At 44.2% G+C, this 19,183-nt stretch overlaps 1 protein-coding gene across 2 annotated transcripts in view; it reads right to left on the bottom strand.

Moving 5' to 3' along the window:
- Positions 1-13,173: 13,173 nt before the first annotated feature.
- Positions 13,174-19,183, bottom strand: part of Gpc6 (glypican 6) — a 997,624-nt gene continuing 991,614 nt past the window's right edge. For both annotated transcript variants that reach the window (XM_003751533.6, NM_001427433.1), the window contains one exon: positions 13,174-17,566. In XM_003751533.6, coding sequence (XP_003751581.1) covers positions 17,364-17,566 — 203 coding nt within the window. In that variant the 3' untranslated portion in view covers positions 13,174-17,363. The remainder of the gene's footprint in view (positions 17,567-19,183) is intronic.

Genomic DNA, 19,183 nt, shown 5'->3' with positions numbered 1-19,183 from the left:
GCTCTGAACTCAAGTTCAGGCCTTGGATTATAATGAGTGAGTGTGTGTGTGTGTGTGTGTGTGTGTGTGTGTGCATATGTGTACGTGTGAATGTGCGTACATGTGTGTGTGTATATGTGTGTGAGTGTACATGTGCATGAGTGTCAGTATGTGTGAGTGTGTGTACATGTGTGCAAGTGTGCATGCGCATATATGTGTACATGCATGTGAGTACATGTATGTGATGAGTATATGTATGTGTGTGAATATGTGTGCATGTGAGTATGAGTGTGTGAAGGTGTGAGTGTGTGCATGTTGAGTGAGTACATGTTGACTGTGTGTACGTGTGTGTATGTGCATGTGTATATGTGAATGTGTGTATATTTATGAGTATTTGTGAGTATGCATGTGTTTGTGAGTGTGCATATGTGAGTGTGTGTGTGTACATGTGTGTGAGTGTGCATGTGTGTGAATCTGTGTACATGTACATGTGTGTGAGTGTATCCATGTATGGGTGATGCAGGAGATGGATCTTGGATCCTCATGCAGGAGGCATGTTCTCTGTAGCTGATCTATACCTCAGTTCTCAATGTACTCTATAATGCATTTCTGCAATGTTTCCAGTTAAACCCGTTAAGTCCAGAGCTGCTTTTTTTTTGATGACTGACAAATACAAAGGCCGAATGATGCCTCCACTCTTTCAAAGACTCACTATTATCTAGGAAGAGGGTCCTTAGTTCTTAAACGTCATTGCTAAGGCTGGTGAGTATCCTCTGTAAGTAATTCTAGAAGCCACATGTGGATTGCAGCTTAGCTGGGTCTGGGGGTCTGGGTTAGTTTCACAGACATATGACTCTCATGGTTGTGCTGTGGTTCACATAGGGTTAATGTTCCCCAGAAGTCCTTGGGTTATCAATGCAGTTAGACAGTGGAGGGCCTTTAGGAGTGCTAAGGGGAAGGTCTGTAGGTGATTTCCAACATGCCCTCCGAGGAGACTGTGGGACTATAGTTGCACAGCCTCATGGTTCTCTGTTCAAGCTGCAAACACGTAACTTAACTTGTCAACCCGCTGCTCTCCACCACCCTCGGAGACCTGGTTTTAGAGGCAAACCTCAGGTTAGCTGAATGAAACTTTTTTTCTTTTCTTTTTGTCAATGACCTCATGTATTTTTCTCTGGTGGCAGAAGTTGACGGGCGTAAGTGTCCATCCGCCCGATGCACTTGCTATATTCCTTTGCCATCATCGTCTTGAAATTCTTGGCAATTAATTAATAAATCATTTTCTTAAACTTAAGTTTTGAATATAAAGTCTGATGGGGCAATATGAGCTATGATGAGAGGTCATCTGTAGAATATGCATGCCTGTTGTTCCTTGCATGGTATTAGCAGTGCCCCATGTGCACGAGATTGTAGTGGGTATAACGTTGTGTGGGGATTCTGTGAGGTTAGCCGTACTCCAGTGATCTAGAGATCGGCAGTGAGGCTCCTCCTACCCACTGGGATGGTGGAGCAGAAGAGGCTCCAGGGCTGAGGCTCCCAGGCTTGTTTCCACTTGACCAAGGACTTGCAATGCAGGATGACAGCGGCAATGTCGGCAGGCAAACTGCAGTGTCTCCCCTGACTCTGATCACATCCCCATTCGTCAGTAACTTCCTCTAAAAATGATGGCTGCACAAGAAAGGGCAAAAGAGAAATCTGAGGTTCCTTTTCCTTTCAATTTGTCCTTCCTCAAGCTGAAGGTAGGGATGAAATAAAAGCTGCCCAGCCTGTCCTGAGCTTTGTTACACGGTTCTGACAAGAACAGGACATATATGCACGGGTTGGGAGGGTTCATTTTGGGCAGTTTCAACAACCCTCTCATTAATTAAGTGTGGTTGTATTGTCATGTTAAGCTGGCTGTACATGACAATTCAATTCATCCTAATATTTTATTTACCTGTAAGCTTTCTTAAATAGCACTAAATGGCACAATAAAAACCAATCGAGAATTTTTGAGAGAGACAGTGAGAGAGGGAGGAAGAGTGAGAAAGAGAGGAAGAGAGAGCATAGAAGAAAAGCGCACAGTTTATTATGGATGAGTAAATGTATATATCTATATATATCTATATATAGATATATAGATATATCTATATATAGATATATATAGTCCATGAGCACTGAAGAATATTTTTTCTGTAGGGACATGTTACAGATTTCTTTGCATTTAGGGACAATGAACAGTGTTTCAGAATTATGTTGCGAGTATTTTGCTGGCCTGTCAGGTGTCAAAATCACCAACAAAAGTATGAATGGGTGAAGGAAAGGTTACAAACCGGAGGATAGAAAGGATGTGTGTGGGATGTTATCAGGAGAGATGAGCTGGGAGAGCTCAGCTAGGCCAAGACCAACAGGAGTCCGTTCTCTCAGGATCAAACTCAGGCAAGCCTAGGAGTGATGGAAGGTGTGGCACTTTCCATTACATCTTAATGAACAGGTGAGTTTTCATGTACAGAATCTGTGAACACCCAGTATGGAGTGGAAGAAGAAGAAGAAGAAGAAGAAGAAGAAGAAGAAGAAGAAGAAGAAGAAGAAGAAGAAGAAGAAGAAGAGGAGGAGGAGGAGGAGGAGGAGGAGGAGGAGGAGGAGGAGGAGGAGGAGGAGGAGGAGGAGGAGGAGGAAGAGGAGGAGGAGGAGGGGGAGGAGGAGGAGGAGGAGGAGGAGGAGGAGGAGAACAAGAACAACAAAAACAAGGAAAAGGAGGAGGAGGAGGAGGGGTGTCACGTGCCCAATGTCTCGCCAGCAAGAACGACGCGAGGCAACAGGATTCTTTTGCGAACAAGCCTTTACTGTACAGCTCTCTTGAACAGGGACCCCGAGGGAGGAAAAGGCACTGCTTATATATGCTTAGGAGACTCGTGTCGCTACCCGATTGGTGCAAGCCCCAATGCCCAATTTGCATGCCCCGAGAGCGGGCTGTGACGTGCTTGGCTCATGCACTCTGCGTCCTTCGGGGTGGACAACAGCTGTGCCCTGTTGACTCACTCACAGGAAATTGGCCCTATGTTGGGCGCAGTACGGGCGGCTACTAACAGACAACAGCTGGTACAGGCGGCTACCAACAGAGGGGGAAGGGGAGAAGAAGAAGAGGAAGAGGAAGAGGAAGAGGAAGAAGAAGAAGAGGAGGAGGAGGAGGAAGAAGAAGAAGAGGAGGAGGAGGAGGAGGAGGAGCAACAACAACAACAACAACAACACACCAACAAAATAACAGTAACAGAAAGCCCACTTAATTTAGTAGTTAGTGCAATGTTTTAGGCTATCAGAGTTTGGTCTGAAAATCAACAACGTATCACATGGATGGCACAGGGCACACTTATTCCAGAGAATCCTTATCAGTGTACGTGAAGGAAGAACATTCCCTTTATTTTTTTTAAGTTTACTCACTAGGACTTGCAAATTAAACTGATAAAGGGCAAGTTTAAAAGGAAGAGGAGGAGAAGGCAGTTCCACATGCACAGTGCACTGTCAGGGAGGCCTTGGACACTATCCTAGAGAGTAAGAGAGTGAAGGAAGAAGGCTGGGCTCTAAGGTAACTTGTAAGGAGGGTCTTAGGATGTAAGACACGAATGCTTGTTGTTCTGTAAGGTTGCACAGATGAAAATGCTGTTTCTCAGAAGGCAGGGCAGACACCTTTACAAAGGAACCATGCCACATCTATAATGGAGAAATGAATGCCAGGTTTCATTAGAAGTGGGAGGCACGAGAGTCCCACTTGCATGTGGACTTTCTTGGCTAGCATGGTCTGCAGGTATGGTTTGGAATGGTGTACTGTGATCTGCTGCTGGTGGGACTGACAAGAGAAAGGGAGGAACCAAGGTTAGTGCTAGTGGGGGAACATGGAGTCATCTGCATGGCAGGGCAAGCCCCATTATTCAGACAATCCCGATGGTCATCAGGTCCTTTGACACAGTGAAAGCAACTGAGGCATGAAAACAGGTCTCACAGAGATGGGGGGTGGGGGTGGACACAACAGTGTGAGAGACAGTTCTAGAACTCATTTTAGTGCTGACTCCGACTTGGAGTTAAACACGGCAGGAAGAAGTGGGTCTGGGTTGTGACTAGTTGGCATGGTTGAGTGGAGATTAGATCTATGCTAATCTAATGCATATTAGATCAGCTCTTGTCCTGGCTGACATGTAGACCAGAGGTTAGTTTAAGGGATTGAAAGAATTGCATCCCTACTCCCAGGCCCTATTGCTGTGTTTTGGTCATGTGACAAGGGGCAGATTCCCTTATGCCCTTTTGTAACACGTTACTGTTGTGAACTCCTCCGCTTGATGCTGCTGTCCTTGTCACTGTCCTGTACTCCCCTTTCCACTTTCAGATCATGGTGCCCACTTCCTCCCCCACCAGGGTCCCCTTTCCAGCATCATCACCTCTATCCACACTCACTTCAACAGAACAGCATAGGCATAAATTCGAGGTTAAGATTACTGCACACACTGTCTAGCTCCATGTAAAGGGACATGAGTTGTCTTAGGACTTAGGGGTACTCAAGAGATGTCTTAGGACTTACTTAGTGGTGCTCAGTTTATCTCCATTTCCTATCGTTGCCACTGTGGTGATATCAAATCCCTCTTTAACATCTCTTACCCCTTAATTAAGAAACGTTCCAGCACTCTCCTCCTGTTAGTTTCGAGCAGATTAGGAAGGCAAAGATATTTAACAGATGCTAAGGAGTTTTCCGACTGATTTCAAGATTAGGAGAATGCCTCTCTTAGAGATTCTGGGTGTTTCCTGGCAGCTTCAGCAGGAGGCGAAGAGAATTTAATAACTGATAACTTAGCAAAAGCCAAGAAGCTCTGACAATGAACTCCAGGGTAGCTGTTTCTCTGGCTCCAAAGAGTTAATGCCGATTAAAATGGACACTTATTCTTCATGATCATAACAGGCAGTGTAGGCTGGCAAGACTGGAATACTCCAGTCTTATACTTATTAATAAAAAGCACCTGTTCATTAATATATCTGTGCCAGCAGGAAGACAGAAATGACCTGCTCCCCTCAAAAAGCCAGACGCTGTGTTGTCAACTTTGTAGGTGAAAGGAGGGGTAAACACAATTCAGGTTCGGAGACTGGGTAATTACTGTCACCATCTGGTAGCATGTTCTTAGGGTGAACTCACACCTCTCCTGTGTTTTAAGTGGTCACAGGGCATCTCGCTTGGCAACCTAATAAAGGATTACTTTTTAAATGTTACCTTGAAAGCCTTTCAGGACTGTCTTTGTCTAATAACACTGTATCACATCTGGTGGGACTGCCGTCTTTGCAAAGCAAACTCAGAAGTATTTACGAAGTACTTTTGGAATGATGCACAACCACTGACGTGAACCGGTGCTAATAGAGAGTCATTAGGCAGCTGTCTTCAATATTTGTGGGGGAGGCCCGCTCAGCAAGAAACACGTAATGAATTAAAGCAAACGTGAAGCGCGGCATCCCACAGCCTTGCCCCATCCCCTGTGGATGAGAACAACACATTTCACAGTCTAACAACTCGGTGAGCTCTGAGCACTGTCTCTATTGCCTGGCCAGGGACGTCATGAGCTGAAGTAGCACACCAACATGACAGCTCAAAGGAGCCCTATGGGGAGTAATGGTATTTAATCAATGACCTTGGCTTAGGCGATTGCCACACTGGGCTAATAAAGTCTCAGTAGGCTGTGGAAAGAAAGCACAGGCATGCTTATAGCCCTGGGGGAGGGGGCGTGGGGCATGTCTGGGACCTCCTTGTCCTTGTCACCAAACATCAGAATCCTCCTCTTTCCCCATCCTTCCTTCCAGTCTTCCCAGTCTGATAGCCCCATGGTGCTGGGCAGGAATAGCCTGGTGGTGCGTGGACTTCAGCAGCAAGGGCGGTATTGCTACTAACATGGTGTGCTGTGGGATGATAAACAGGGCACATGCCTGTCAGGAGAAACCTGTAATGCAGCCACGAGGTTGTGCGAGCTCATTCACAGCCAACACAACACCACTGTGGTATTTATTTCTAGGTATCATCAAGATCGTAACATGGGATGGAGCCTCACTAGTCAGTGGGGTGCCCTGTGTTTCATGGAGTGTGGGGAATGGAGGTTAAAACCTTACCTCCGTGCTCCACAGACTTGGCTCTGGGTGCCTCCTCCCTGAGCAGGGTAGCTTCCTCAGAGCTCAGGATGTGGACAAGAACCTCTGGGAGTGTTAGCGCACATATGGGAATGAACGACACGGCTGCTACCAGTTTGAGGGTTGCCTACCTTATCTGCAGTGGAGCCTACAAGGGAGACCATGAGTTCCAATGTAGACTCTCTCCTTCCTTTACACTTGCTCTTAGCAGGCAGAGAACACACCGTCTGCTTTCACTCAGAGAATGCACCTCCTCAGGGAAGGGTGTCTTGCTTCCAGATCTACCAACTTTGTCACCTTGAGGACGCCAATGTTCAGCTGTTAGGGACTTGGGCCAGACATTTAGCTTTTCTGTGCTTTAGCTTCCTCGTCAAATCAGAATAATAATAGTCAACCCCCCTTTATTTAAACAATATTCCACTTTTACACTTATTTATTTATTTATTGGTTGATTGATTGGTGGATTGATTGAGACAAGGTCTCCATATGTATTACTTGTTAGCTTGGGTTTATTATGTTGATCAGGTGTATTAGAATTCTAAAGAGACAGAGAATTTATAGGATGAATATCTATATCTATATCTATATATCTTTCTAAATACATACACACATATATACATACATACATCATATGAGTGTTTGTGTGTGTGTGTGTGTGTGTGTGTGTGTGTGTGATCTAGATCCAACAATGGCTGCCTACCAAGGGCAAATAATACTGCAGCTGTTCAGTCCACGAGGCTGCCTATCAGTGTTGGTCTCAGGCTCTTAGGCTAACGAATGAATAGGCTTGCCATCAAGATCAAGCAGGCAGTGAGAGCTTCCTTCTTCCATGTGCCTTACATAGGCTGACAGAAGAAGGCATGGCCCAGATTAAAGGTGGGTCTTCCTACCTTAAAAGATCTACGTTAAAGGTCTGTCTTCACATCTCAGACGATCTGGATTGAATGTAGGTCTTCCCACTTCAGAGGATTTAACAAAGAGAAAAAAAAATTTCTCATGTCCCAGGTGAGCCCAGCAACTTGGGTTTCAGTTAATTCCAGCTGCCTATCTGATAACCAAGCTATCATATTGTTACTTCAAACTCAAGGAGATCCTCCTGTCTCTGCTACCTACGTGCTGGGATTACAGACGAGCACATCATACCTGGTAATCGTTGTATTCGTAGATGAATTAACTGACATATGGAGAGCACTTAGCACCATTCCTGGGCATCACTGCTATCTCCCAGTGTTGCTAATACTATATTCTAGCAGGTGTTATGATTTTCTCTTTGATGAGAGGGAACATATCTCACCGAATTACATATCTTCCTAAACAAATATCCAAGTGCAGGGCTCTGAACAATTCAACATATTTGTGACGAATTTCCACATCATATCTTACTTAATACCACAAACTCCAGAAGAAATTTCTGTCTCTACTCTGTGGAGCATGCAAATGTACTGATTTATACCCAATTAATCCTTTCAAGAAAACCTACAGGACTAGGTGATCTTGCAGAAGGATGTCCTGGGCTTCCCATGGAGGGCTGAATGTCTTAATTAAATGGTGATTTTTATATGCTGGGTATCAGCAAATAGTATTCTTTATGTCCCATTTTGCTCTCTCCTGAACACATCAGTTCTGGTGATAAGAGAAACACCACAAGGGCTTTGTCATTCCAATGTAGGGATTCAATGGGAAATGTTGCCAGTGGCTTTTTAGAAATGGCAACTGAGTGGCCACAGTAGTAAAGTGCATTTTCCTGAGTTGTGGACTCAGCTGGAAAACATAGTCCTGCCATTTCCTTGCATTTTGTCTGCCTCTTTGAAGGTGGAAGGAGGGAAGTTGGGAGGTCACCGGAATGCCTAGGAAATGACTGGCACCATCTGATGCAAATGTCATGTATCATGTACGCTACATCAAGACAGGAGAACAACGATACGTATGGCCTAGTCAGAAACACAGGTCAATCCTGCATGTGACTTAGAAGAAGAAAGAGAGGGAGGAATCGAGGAAGGAAGAAAATGCCTATGATTGGTTTGATCTTGCTAAGATTGGTAAATAGAAATAAAAAAACAAAACAAAAACAAAAAACAGGGCTCAAATTATCCTCTCTACGGCAGCAAATGGAATCAAATCACAACAGTGGGGAAGCGCCAGTTGCTGGGAGCTTTGTTCACGGACATACCTGGCAAAATAGCCTTGATGCAGAAAGGCCAGTCCCCTGGGGCCAGGTTCTAAGTGCTGTCCATTTTAGCATGAAAGCAAGCTCACGTTTGGTGCCAAGCATTTGTGGGTCAGCGATTGATAGTATACCGGATGATGCCAGAGTTCGCTTTGGACTCAAGATTATAATTCCAAATGTTTTCAACACAACAGACAGGCAGGGTGAACTCCGGGGTTAGTTTTGACTAATATTACCTAATGTGTCTCAGCTGGAAAAATATCTGGAAAAACTATGAGCTGTCATATGCACTTGGGTATAGTGTGATCTTGCAAATGAGCGTTATTAAGCCTTGAGAAGAGATTATAATTTATCATTTAAGCTAAAAAAAAAAAAACAGTAGCGGGTAAAGGATACCTGTCAAACATTATACTGGGGCAGAAGTAGAGAACTGTCTGGGAAGGTCTGAGACTCATTGGCTTCTGACTTATACCTTATGAGTAGAAATACTCACTCAATGTATCAACGTTCCTTTGTGAGTATGTTTTATTCATTTGCTTCACTGTGGTTGTCTTTCTTTGGAGAGATGATGCCCAGGATGGAGGGTAGATTTCAACTCCGTTTTCCTTTTAACTCTTCCTGTGCCATCCGGGGTTGAACCTTACCAGGTTGTAAGACACAGGAGGAGAGTGCTCACAGCCTTGTCCCAGAGGAAGTGAGCTTTCCGGTGTGGGAAAGTGGCTGTCAATGCTTTCTGGAAAAAGCCTCTTTTGTTTACCCATCTTTCCTGATTCAAGCTCTCTGTCCAAATACAGACAGCCTGGTCTATAGATTTCCTTTAAACAAATAAAAGAGCTTCATGCTTAAAAAACAAACACGTGTACAAATGCCAAGCTTATCTTTGGCTCTATTAAAATAGTTTCCAAATGCTAATTTATATGAAGTGCTTAAAACAAACAAATAAAAACATTAAAGTCATTCCTGCATTACTAACAAGCTTTTAATAATGTCTTGGCATAAACTTCGTTGCTTACCATAATGTGAGACATCTCACTTTTTTTTTTTTTTTTGGTTCTTTTTTTTTCGGAGCTGGGGACCGAACCCAGGGCCTTGCGCTTCCTAGGTAAGCGCTCTACCACTGAGCTAAATCCCCAGCCCCGACATCTCACTTTTTTTACACACAGGGGCAGTATACTTGAGCTCACAACTGGAGATGAGTTAGAAAACTCTCCTGCCTTTCTTGCGAGCATCAGCTTCAGAATTGGTGACTGGGACCTCGTTGATGAATGGCTGGATAGGTTCCACTTTAGAGATTGGGTCATAGGAACCAGAGTGGCTTCTAGTCCAGTCCTTAGGGTTTGAGTGTCCCAAGGAGAGAATAGAAACGAAGACAGACACAGCCACCAGCTTTAGGACTTGGACAGACATGGTTTTGGTGTCTTAGTACTTTACAGGATGCTCAGACAGTGGTCAGCAAAGGTGCCATGACAGTTTTCCGTGGTGGTAGATGGCTCATTCATTTAAATTTCTATTTGGAGTCAGATTGATCTTTAGATCATGTAAATAAACCATGGGTAAGCCTGAGTAGGAGGCAGAGTTCCTGGGATGGACAAGACACTTTAAGTAATTTGCTTTTGAATCAGAGAAAGAACTGGAAAGCTTGAAGGGGCTCGAGACCCCATATGTACAACAATGCCAAGCAACCAGAGCTTCCAGGGACTAAGCCACTACCTAAAGACTATACATGGACTGACCCTGGACTCTGACCTCATAGGTAGCAATGAATATCCTAGTAAGAGCACCAGTGGAAGGGGAAGCCCTTGGTTCTGCCAAGACTGAACCCCCAGTGAACTAGATTGTTGGGGGGAGGGCTGCAATGGGTGGAGGATGGGGAGGGGAACACCCATAAAGAAGGGGAGGGGGAGGGATTAGGGGGATGTTTGCCCGGAAACCGGGAAAGGGAATAACACTCGAAATGTATATAAGAAATACTCAAGTTAATAATAATAAAAAAAAAGTAATTTGCTTTTTCTGCATGTGATGTCTGGGCCAAATTGACAGGCAAGGGAATGCAGGTTCTACTTGTCCAAGCATCATGCTTTGATTCGTAGCACTGACACGTTCAAAGGCATGGCAGCATGCTGAACCAGCAGTTTATTTACTTAGGATTTTAATTAAGGAAAAAAATTAAGACAGAAGGCGGTGAAAAGGCACTGTGTTTCGGGACCGAAGTGCAGTAGGTCTCCCGCAAGCACATAAAGTCTGTGGATTTCGTTCATTTGCTGCTATTTTGCACACTTGCTGCTGATCCCAAGTGCTCCTGGGCTGGTATCTCGACTGAGACTGTAAGAAACTGAAATTGTTTTCATGTGTATTTGTTTTTCTGCCCAGCTTTAAAAAACCTGGGTTCATATTGGGATCTCCTTAATCTGACCAGGCACATATATCTCATTTTATTTAGTACAGAAATGAGCGTATTGTTCTTACACTCCAGAGAGCACCGGCAGTGAGGTTCCTACAGATCTCTGCGCGTTTTTCTGGTCCATGCTTTGTGGTGTTAGTGAGTGCTGCTCTCAGAGAAGCTGTGCAGAGCTAGGATCTGCCTGCGCCCTGGCTTATCGGGCGCTCAGGCATTGGCTTTGGCTATGAAACCCAACTCGGTTGTTCTTGGATAGTCTTTTGGGACTGGTTTGTAGCCAACCTCTTGTCAGAGTCATTTCCACCCCTGGATCTGCTCATGGCTGTTCCTTTGCTTCCTCAGGTAGGAGCTCACACGGCCCCAGGGGAGGCTCCTTAGCACCACTCATCTAAGGAGAGGTCTCTCCCAAGCTCCATTTCCCATTTAAGTCAGGTCATAGCATCTCACACCGTGGCGTGTAATTTCATAAACGCTCTTACTCTTTCTTGCTCGGAGAACAGCCGCCGCCGTGCCGCTATCTCACACAGCCCTGCCCGTTGCCAGATCGTGCTTTCCTGAGAAGGCTGCCTGGTCCTCTGGCTGCCAACAACCACCCTTCCCGAAAACGCTGGGAGCTGCTGTTTGCACACTACTGGCTGTCCCCTTTATCCCCACGGAAGGAGAACACTAGAGACATCCGTTATTTTAAAACCGACCAGATAACTCAATGGCTAGGCGAAGCGTTTCCCATCCTAATGTAACACCAGCCTTTTACATCCTTCTTGGCCTCTGCCGGTGGCGAAGGCTACATAACCTACTCTAGGTACCCTGAGTGGCCTATATGTCTGCCGCGTCCTCTCTGTTCTGCTGCCTCCTCTGAATTTCCCAAACCTCCCTGTGCCCCCTTCTCTTCTACCTGGGACCCAGAAATCCCACCTTTTTCTCTCCGCCCAGCAACTGGCTTCTTTTTTTTTATTGACATAATCAAGAAACTATTAGGGAACCAGATTTCAGTATCAGCTTCTCCTTCTACATCACAGTCTTTGAAATCCTCACGTTCATGCTGGCTATTTCGCTTAAGTCCAGGTAGAAAGCAAGATGCCTAGGAGCTGAACCTATGTGATCTGCTCTTGTCCCTGTAACCGTAGCTGGCACACAGTAACAGACCATTACGTCCCCCTAAAAAGAAAAGCCATTTAAGGCCCGAGTCAATTAAAATGTTCTTAAAACAACACCCCTGAAACCTACAGGTGCTTTGAAGAGACAAGTTTGTTTGAGGTAGATGCTATTTTGTGTCTTCGAACCCAACATATAAGCTTTCTTTATTTCTCTCTATGCCAGAGAATTCTTGGGAAAACATTTTCCTGTTCTCTCTCTGCTTAGGCTTCAAGGTGCACAAAGGCCCAGGCTCCCTCGGCAGCCTATGAAGGAGGCTTTAATTCCTCCTGGCTTTACCATGTTTCTAATACATGACCCAACACTATGTCTGACTGCATGATGTTCAGATCAGCCAATAAATGGCAGAGAAGTAAACTGACAACACATCAGCCATGCATGTCTGTTTGCTTAGGCTTCAGCCGGCAGCCACGCCTTTCTAGCCCTAAAGATACAAACGATATTTGACCTTTAATCCTGCTGTTTCATAAACTGCCAATTTTAGAGTGAACACCGTCTTGATGTGTATGTTTGACAGTTCCTATCCCAGGCTATTTATTCAAATAGCATCCTTGCTACTTATTGGAAAGTGCAGTGCGTTTGCTATTTTCCTTCCCCATTAAACTGGTTTCAGTTTGTTTCCAAATTGAATCTGTTACGCTGCGATCTTCGTAGGTGCATTTGTTCTAAAGCTCCCAAATTGTCTTGTAAAAAGCACTTAGTTTGATAAAAAAACCGTGATAATTGAATTAAACTGTAGTGTTCCCTACAGCCAAATGCCACATTCTTGATACCTTTGTTTATATAGACGCCTTCATTTAAGAATATTCTTAGAATTAATGATGTATTACTATTAAAATAGTGGTTAACTACAGTGAGGAGCATGTGCTTTTTACCCAGTGGTTCCTGGGCACCCATGACATAGCACCTCCATTAAGGTGAGCAGAGAAGTGAGAGTTTCAGACATGCTTGTTAAGGGGATCTTGAGATACGGTATCTGTTTAATGTTCGGTATGCAGAAGAGCCCAGGGACATCTCAGAAATATAAAAGTCAATGCAGTTTGCTCTATTTGGAAGCAGTTAGTCCTTGGACAGGTAATATTATTTTTTTCCCCAATCTTATTTGTGTAGTGGTGACATGAATTCTGAGGTACTCTACGTGTATTCATTGTCATTCTTTATTTTAATTGTTTCCTGGCAGTTGATTTAATTGATATGTAAAAAAGAGATAAAATATTCTGTATGTTGAGCGTTTTTGTTAGCATCATTCTAGAAGCATGGATACTAAACGAGCGGTCAACAACAAATATGGAACACAGGCTACGGCAATCCCTAAGAAAACACAGAGAGGGGGCACCGGTAGATTTTTATAAACTATTTTAATACAAGATTAATAGCAATTTTCTATCCAAATCAGAAGTGAAAAAGAAAATCTTAACCCAAATAATAGTCATTTGACAGTCACGTAAAGTTTTAGGTTTGATCGGTGCACACATTTCTCCTGCATATGTGTTCTGTATATGCACACAGAGACTGCACTGTGGTACCCTCCTTAAGGTGTTACTCATGAAGTAAGTCCTTCTTACAAGGCAACACCAAAGACTTCAGTATCCCCTCCACTGTCAGTGAAGTCCCAAGCATGCCCGTGCTAAGCTGGGTCTGGGCTATGGCAAATTATGACATAGCAAGTCTCCAGAATGCGTACAAATCAATACTCTATTTGTATACTTTGGCCTAAAACCAAGCACTGGCTAATATCGTCACCAAGGAGGAACTCACTGAAGATTGATAAGCGATGGACTCCATTGCTCTTCAGGTAGCAAGGCTCTCAATTTTGTTTTGAATTTAAATGTCTGGTAGTGACTGTAAGTCAATGAGTATGGGCGTGAGTATCTGCAAGCTTTTGGAGAAGTCAAATGCTGCGTTTGCCAACATTTGAAACCTAAAGTCAAACCACCTGGTACTCAGCCTTGCAGAGAGGTGAGAAAAGATTCACAAGCCAGGGTTTCACTGAGTTCTACTCCTCCTTGAGGATTTAAAGTTGGTGCTTAGCTTGTAGCCGAAAGGTGTGTGTAATGGCAAGAAGAATTAAGGAAGGCTAATGTCTACAGCAGGGAATGTAAACTAAGTTTCATGGATCTGCGTCCGACGACATGCTCAATGAGTTTGATCCAAAGAATGCTCCTTTTGAAACTACTACTGCTCGCCAATGGATAGAGTTTTTCAGTGTAGACAAAGTACTTTCTCTCCCTTACGTTTGAAGCAGGTGACTTATGTCACCTTCCTCCCTGGGTAAGGGAATCAGAATTTCTAGTGCTACAGTCGGTGACGGCTGTAATCAAAGTGCCCACTTGGCCTTCACTGCAGTGACAGAAAGCTGTCTTGTGGCTGCCAATCCAGGACTACAGGGCTCTTGTTCATAAATTTGCAGTTCGTTCTTCTCTGCTGAAGACATTAGCCTCCACTTAGCCTTTGTTGTGACATATACAGAGTATAATAAACATCGATTACAGACTGGTATTTCTGTTAGAAAAATACATATTAAAACCGAGGAACATGTAAATAGAGGCACTTCGATAAGCTAAGAGTTTGCAGTTATGAGCGTCACCCACCCGTTCCCAGTGTCCAATGTTGGGGGTCCCTTTCCTCTCTACTCATAACACAAGTCGTGATGTGATTACAGATTTTAGGGGACGACGTCTTCACAAACGAGGGCAGGCCAGGGATGATGAGGAAAGATCGAGACATCTCCTATCACTACGCTGGGATGAGAAACTTAATCTGGGAGGAGGATCCCAAGGTACCGAAAAGGGGTAACTGTGCTAAAAGGCTTAGGGGGGACAGAAAAAAAGAAACCTTTAACGTCAAATCGGTCTAAAAGCCTTAAGATGGGCGATGACAATGACCAGGAAGGGCAAGTGAAACATTTTGACCGTGTCTGTGTAAAATGACTAACGATGTGGCTTTGTCAGTTGGCCCTCATTTCAGCTCTGCCTGCTTCATGGGCATCACTGTATCTTGTCAGTAGTCATACCCTTGAGAATACAGGTGCTGCATCAAAGAAAACAGGCCTTTCTATGTTGTTTGTGTGATGGGCGTGCACAGAACATGGGCTCACATTCATTAATGTAATGCGTTGTCATGTAAACCCTCTTGCACGGTAAGAAACAAGACCTCCTGATTTCTTTTATAGAAGATAATGCGGAAATATTTTAAGAAGGAAGTTGGAGCTTAAAGCCATAAAAAGAAGTCATTATTCAAATATCCTGGAGATTCGGCATTGGCTTAGTTTGTATTGCACCATAATTATTGGGAAAAATAAAAACAATACTGATTTCTGAACATACGACGTACCACCTAACATGAATGGCTGCTCCTTCACGGAGATGTGTTACATGTAACTGGGGATTAGAAGCTGAAGTGGGGTCCTCAGCTGGATGGTTTTCTGAAGGGCTGCCATTCTGAACTGGATTAGGTGTCGCATGGATGCAAATGGAAGATACCACAGAGTCTCTCAGAATCCTGCATTGCTTCTTACTCCATTAGGCATAAAGTGGTGACAGATGCTATACGTTCTGTCTTTCAAAAGTGCTCAAGTATCCTTAATACGAGTGCATGTGTTCTACCTAGACACGATGATTAAATCTATAACTAAATGTTAATTTCGGTGAGAGCAGAGATAGAAAAATATCAAATATCATTTATGTGTCAATACTGTCGATGAGTCAGTCAAAGTGTGATTGGCATGCGGTATGCTGTGGTGTCTTAAGATACTTCTTTTCCCTATCCCAGATGCATCATAAAAGCAAAAAAAATAAAAATAAAAACAAAAAGGGAAGAAAGAAGAACATGGTTAGCCAACTGTCTTCATACAACCCCAGTTTGGTGTAATCTGCTTCTCTCTGTCAGGGGAAGCATTGGGCCTGGCTTGGTGGACAGGTTAGGCAGTGGCTCTAAAAATGGCCCCTTGGTTTAGGCCATTCAGTTATAGTACCCAGTAGAAGTCCTAGGCCAAAGGTGCTGTACACGAGAGCAATGCTTTTTCATGAGTAACATTGTTTGCACACACACGTTCTTTCACCAGTAACGTCTTGCACACCAGGCTTGTCCCATGAGCTCAGGACAGTTTGCAGCACCAGGGGCAAAGCAAACTCGTGTGAACAGGGTGTGCCCTGGCAAACTTGTCATCAGTGGACAGTTAGATACATAAAAAGTTCTCCTTCTTGGTTCTTGGTGCTCAAAGATCACTAAGGAGTCTGTTTTCTGAGCAGCACAGAACAAGAGGAGGTGGTTGACAAAAACAGTTCTGTTACAAAGAGGTGTCAACCCTGAGCTTGGAATTAAGAAGTTAAAATCTGTGATTTATATATATATATATATAGATATAAAAATAGATGATCATACTAAGACTAAAAAAGTGAAAAGAATCTCCATGACGATACTATATATAGTGTTTTCTCTCTCTCTCTTTTTTTTTGTCTTGACTTTTGTTGTTGTTATTGTTGTGAGTTGTTTTTATAAGAGAATGCCCTTGTGATGCTGAAACCAATTGACACAAAGAGTCAATAACAAAACCTTATGTGTGGAGATAATTGTCACATCAGTAGGAGAACCCTTATCTGGGGAGGGGGAGTCTGGAACACGGGAGCTGAGACATCTAGCTCATGTCAGTCTGGCGGAGAAAGAAGAGACTGTACCATGGAAGATGGTTTCTTTTTCTTTCTTTTTTTTTTAGTCAAGACCTAGGAGAGTGGAGACTGGATGGGGGCATCCGTGAAAAACTGAAGACAATCAGTGTCAATTGGGTACAACTGACAGACATTAGGGGACAGAAAATGCTGCTCTCAGTGAGTGGTGGGGTCAGGCAGGTGGACGAGAGGTGTTGAGTTGCAATAAGATTATACAAAGACATAATCCTAAATTTACTTCAGTATCTACGAATCGGTTTGGTTAGAGGCCAAGACAACAGTGTATTCCCACTACATAAAAATGGTACACTTTCTCCTCAGAAGCATTTTGTAAATCTCACTTGTCACAGAAAAGCTCACCCCAGGAGTTGGCTGTCAGTGCCAAACCTGATAGGATGAAAGTTCCTTTATTATTTTCTCTCCTTCCTTTCCTTGTTGAGAATGCATTTGTCTTGGGGTTTGGCCTGATTTGAAATGGAAAATCATTTTCTTCCTATTTTAAATGGGTTGTTAAAAATATCCCCCCCCCCCAAAAAAAAACCCTCACGATGTGAAATTCCTTTAATTTTGCAGCATAAAAGCAAATGACGGTAAGAAAAAAATCTCTTGGTACGAAAGATTTGAGTAAGAATTCTCTCTGGAATACACGAGGTCCCCACGGATAGCTGAAGGAAAGAGAAGCAGACCACCTGGTACCCGGTACTCTTTGGGAAAACAAAAAGGGAGGCAGATCGCAAGACTGCTCTCTTGTCATAGAAAACGGCGAGTTTTGTGGCGTGGTCCATTGTCCGAGAGTGTAAGAAAAGAAGGGTGTTGGCCACAGAAGAGCTAAAACGCAGTTTCGTTTGACCAAAGCCCACGATTATCTGTTGAGTCTCTGCAGGGCCAAGACGACGCAGACCAGAGACCAGGAGATCAAGGAAGAGCTGAGCTTTGAGGCCGAAGATTCCTCTTCTCGGCGGTCCGGGTCCACTGCAGGGGCTTCGGTGGTGACAAACTCGAACTCCGTGGGGCACACATCATCCATGCAGCCACTGCCACTGCCTGAGCCACTGGATTCATCACCTGGTGGGGGCAGATTGACAAGGAAAGTTAGAACGGTTATCAGCATCACGACTCCTGGGATTGGATGGGAGGATCGCTCCATCACAGCGTTGCCGATCTGCCTCAGAGATTGGTTCTTCCCCGGGCAGGTTGGTGATGGACCAGAAACTGAGATGTGATACAGTATTCATTGGTATCTGCTCAGGGTAAACTTGTAACGTGTGCCTTCTCAACTACAGTAACATTAGACACATCTGCTGACTAGTATTTAAATGACTAAGAAATCGTGCTCTGGAGCTGGAGATGTGGCTTAGCGGCTGAGAGCAGTACTGCTCTTGTCCTGGACCTCAGTTCATTCCCCAGGATCAACACCGGGCAGCTCACATCCACCTGAAACTCCGCTCTTGGAGATCTGGCATCTTCTTCTGGCCTCTCTCAGTACCCACGCCCCGCAGGTGCCCATAAACTAGCTCTCTCTCTCTCTCTCTCTCTCTCTCTCTCTCTCTCTCTCTCACACACACACACACACACACACTCTCTTTCTCTCTCACACACACATACTCTCTTACATACATTCTCTCTCTCTCTCTCTCTCTCTCTCTCTCTCTCTCATATTTCTGTCTTTAAAAGGCAATTCTGTTCTTTGCTCCTTTGTACTTCAGTGTTGCTGTTTTAAGATCTCATGCTTTTTAGAAGCAATTTTTGGTTTCTCTTTGTTTTGGGAACCCAGGCTCCAAGACCCATGACCTTCTTTTCTCCTGTCACTGTCTCCAGAGTGCTGGGGTTAAAGGTGTATGTAACTCACCATTTTTAAAAAAATCTTTAAAGGGCCATTTAAAGTAAGACAGAAAACAAATGCAAACAGTGAGGGCAGGACAGCAGAGACAGCGGCAGGACGCTGCAGAAGGCACACACTGTCACTGGGCTTGGCCTCCTTCCCACCATGCCCCCATGTTCTGGTCCTAACAGCAAGCAGGGACTCTTTTCAACCAGCCTCTCTCTCTAAGACATGAGTGAGTAAGCTACATCCTGTTGCTTAGTTCCCTATGGCCCCCAAACGTAAAAAACAGATTCTATATTTTTTTAATGTTTGGAATAATCGAATGGCGGAGCCTATCATGCAACTGTAAGAACTCTTCACGTGAGGTTCAGGCTGACAGTTTGATTATAACGCAGGTTATAACACAGTTGGTCTACCTCTAGGGGTGTATGGCAGTTTTCATGTTCCTAAGATACACTAGAGTAGCTGAGACAGAGTCTTTGTGGCCCTGATGTTTTTATTACCTGCCCCATGACAGAGCATGCCTGTCATTCCCTGTTTGATTCAATGCCCACACCTTATCCGAGGGTGCCTCCCTCCCCTCCTGCCCGCCATGCCTCCGGGCTTGCCTAATTATCATGTTTCATTGTTTCCTCCGTGTTTGATGACATTTTCAACCAACTACGGAGAAAAAAAAATAATTCTAGAAAGTTTCAAGAAGCAGTGTGAATTTGTCACACATTAAGTGGAACCCCTGTGAACGGCTTGCCCGTGAGCAGGCCCTGCCAAAGCTTGCTTCTGTGTCACGGCTCCCAGTTTCTCTCTTGCACCACATAACATGTAGCTCTACTATGACTGTATCTATGTCAAGATGTACG

Source organism: Rattus norvegicus, chromosome 15 (assembly GCF_036323735.1).
Source record: "Rattus norvegicus strain BN/NHsdMcwi chromosome 15, GRCr8, whole genome shotgun sequence".
Classification (NCBI taxonomy): Eukaryota; Metazoa; Chordata; class Mammalia; order Rodentia; family Muridae; genus Rattus; species Rattus norvegicus.
Note: the sequence above shows the minus strand (reverse complement) of the source record. Positions and strands in the feature narration are given on the sequence as shown.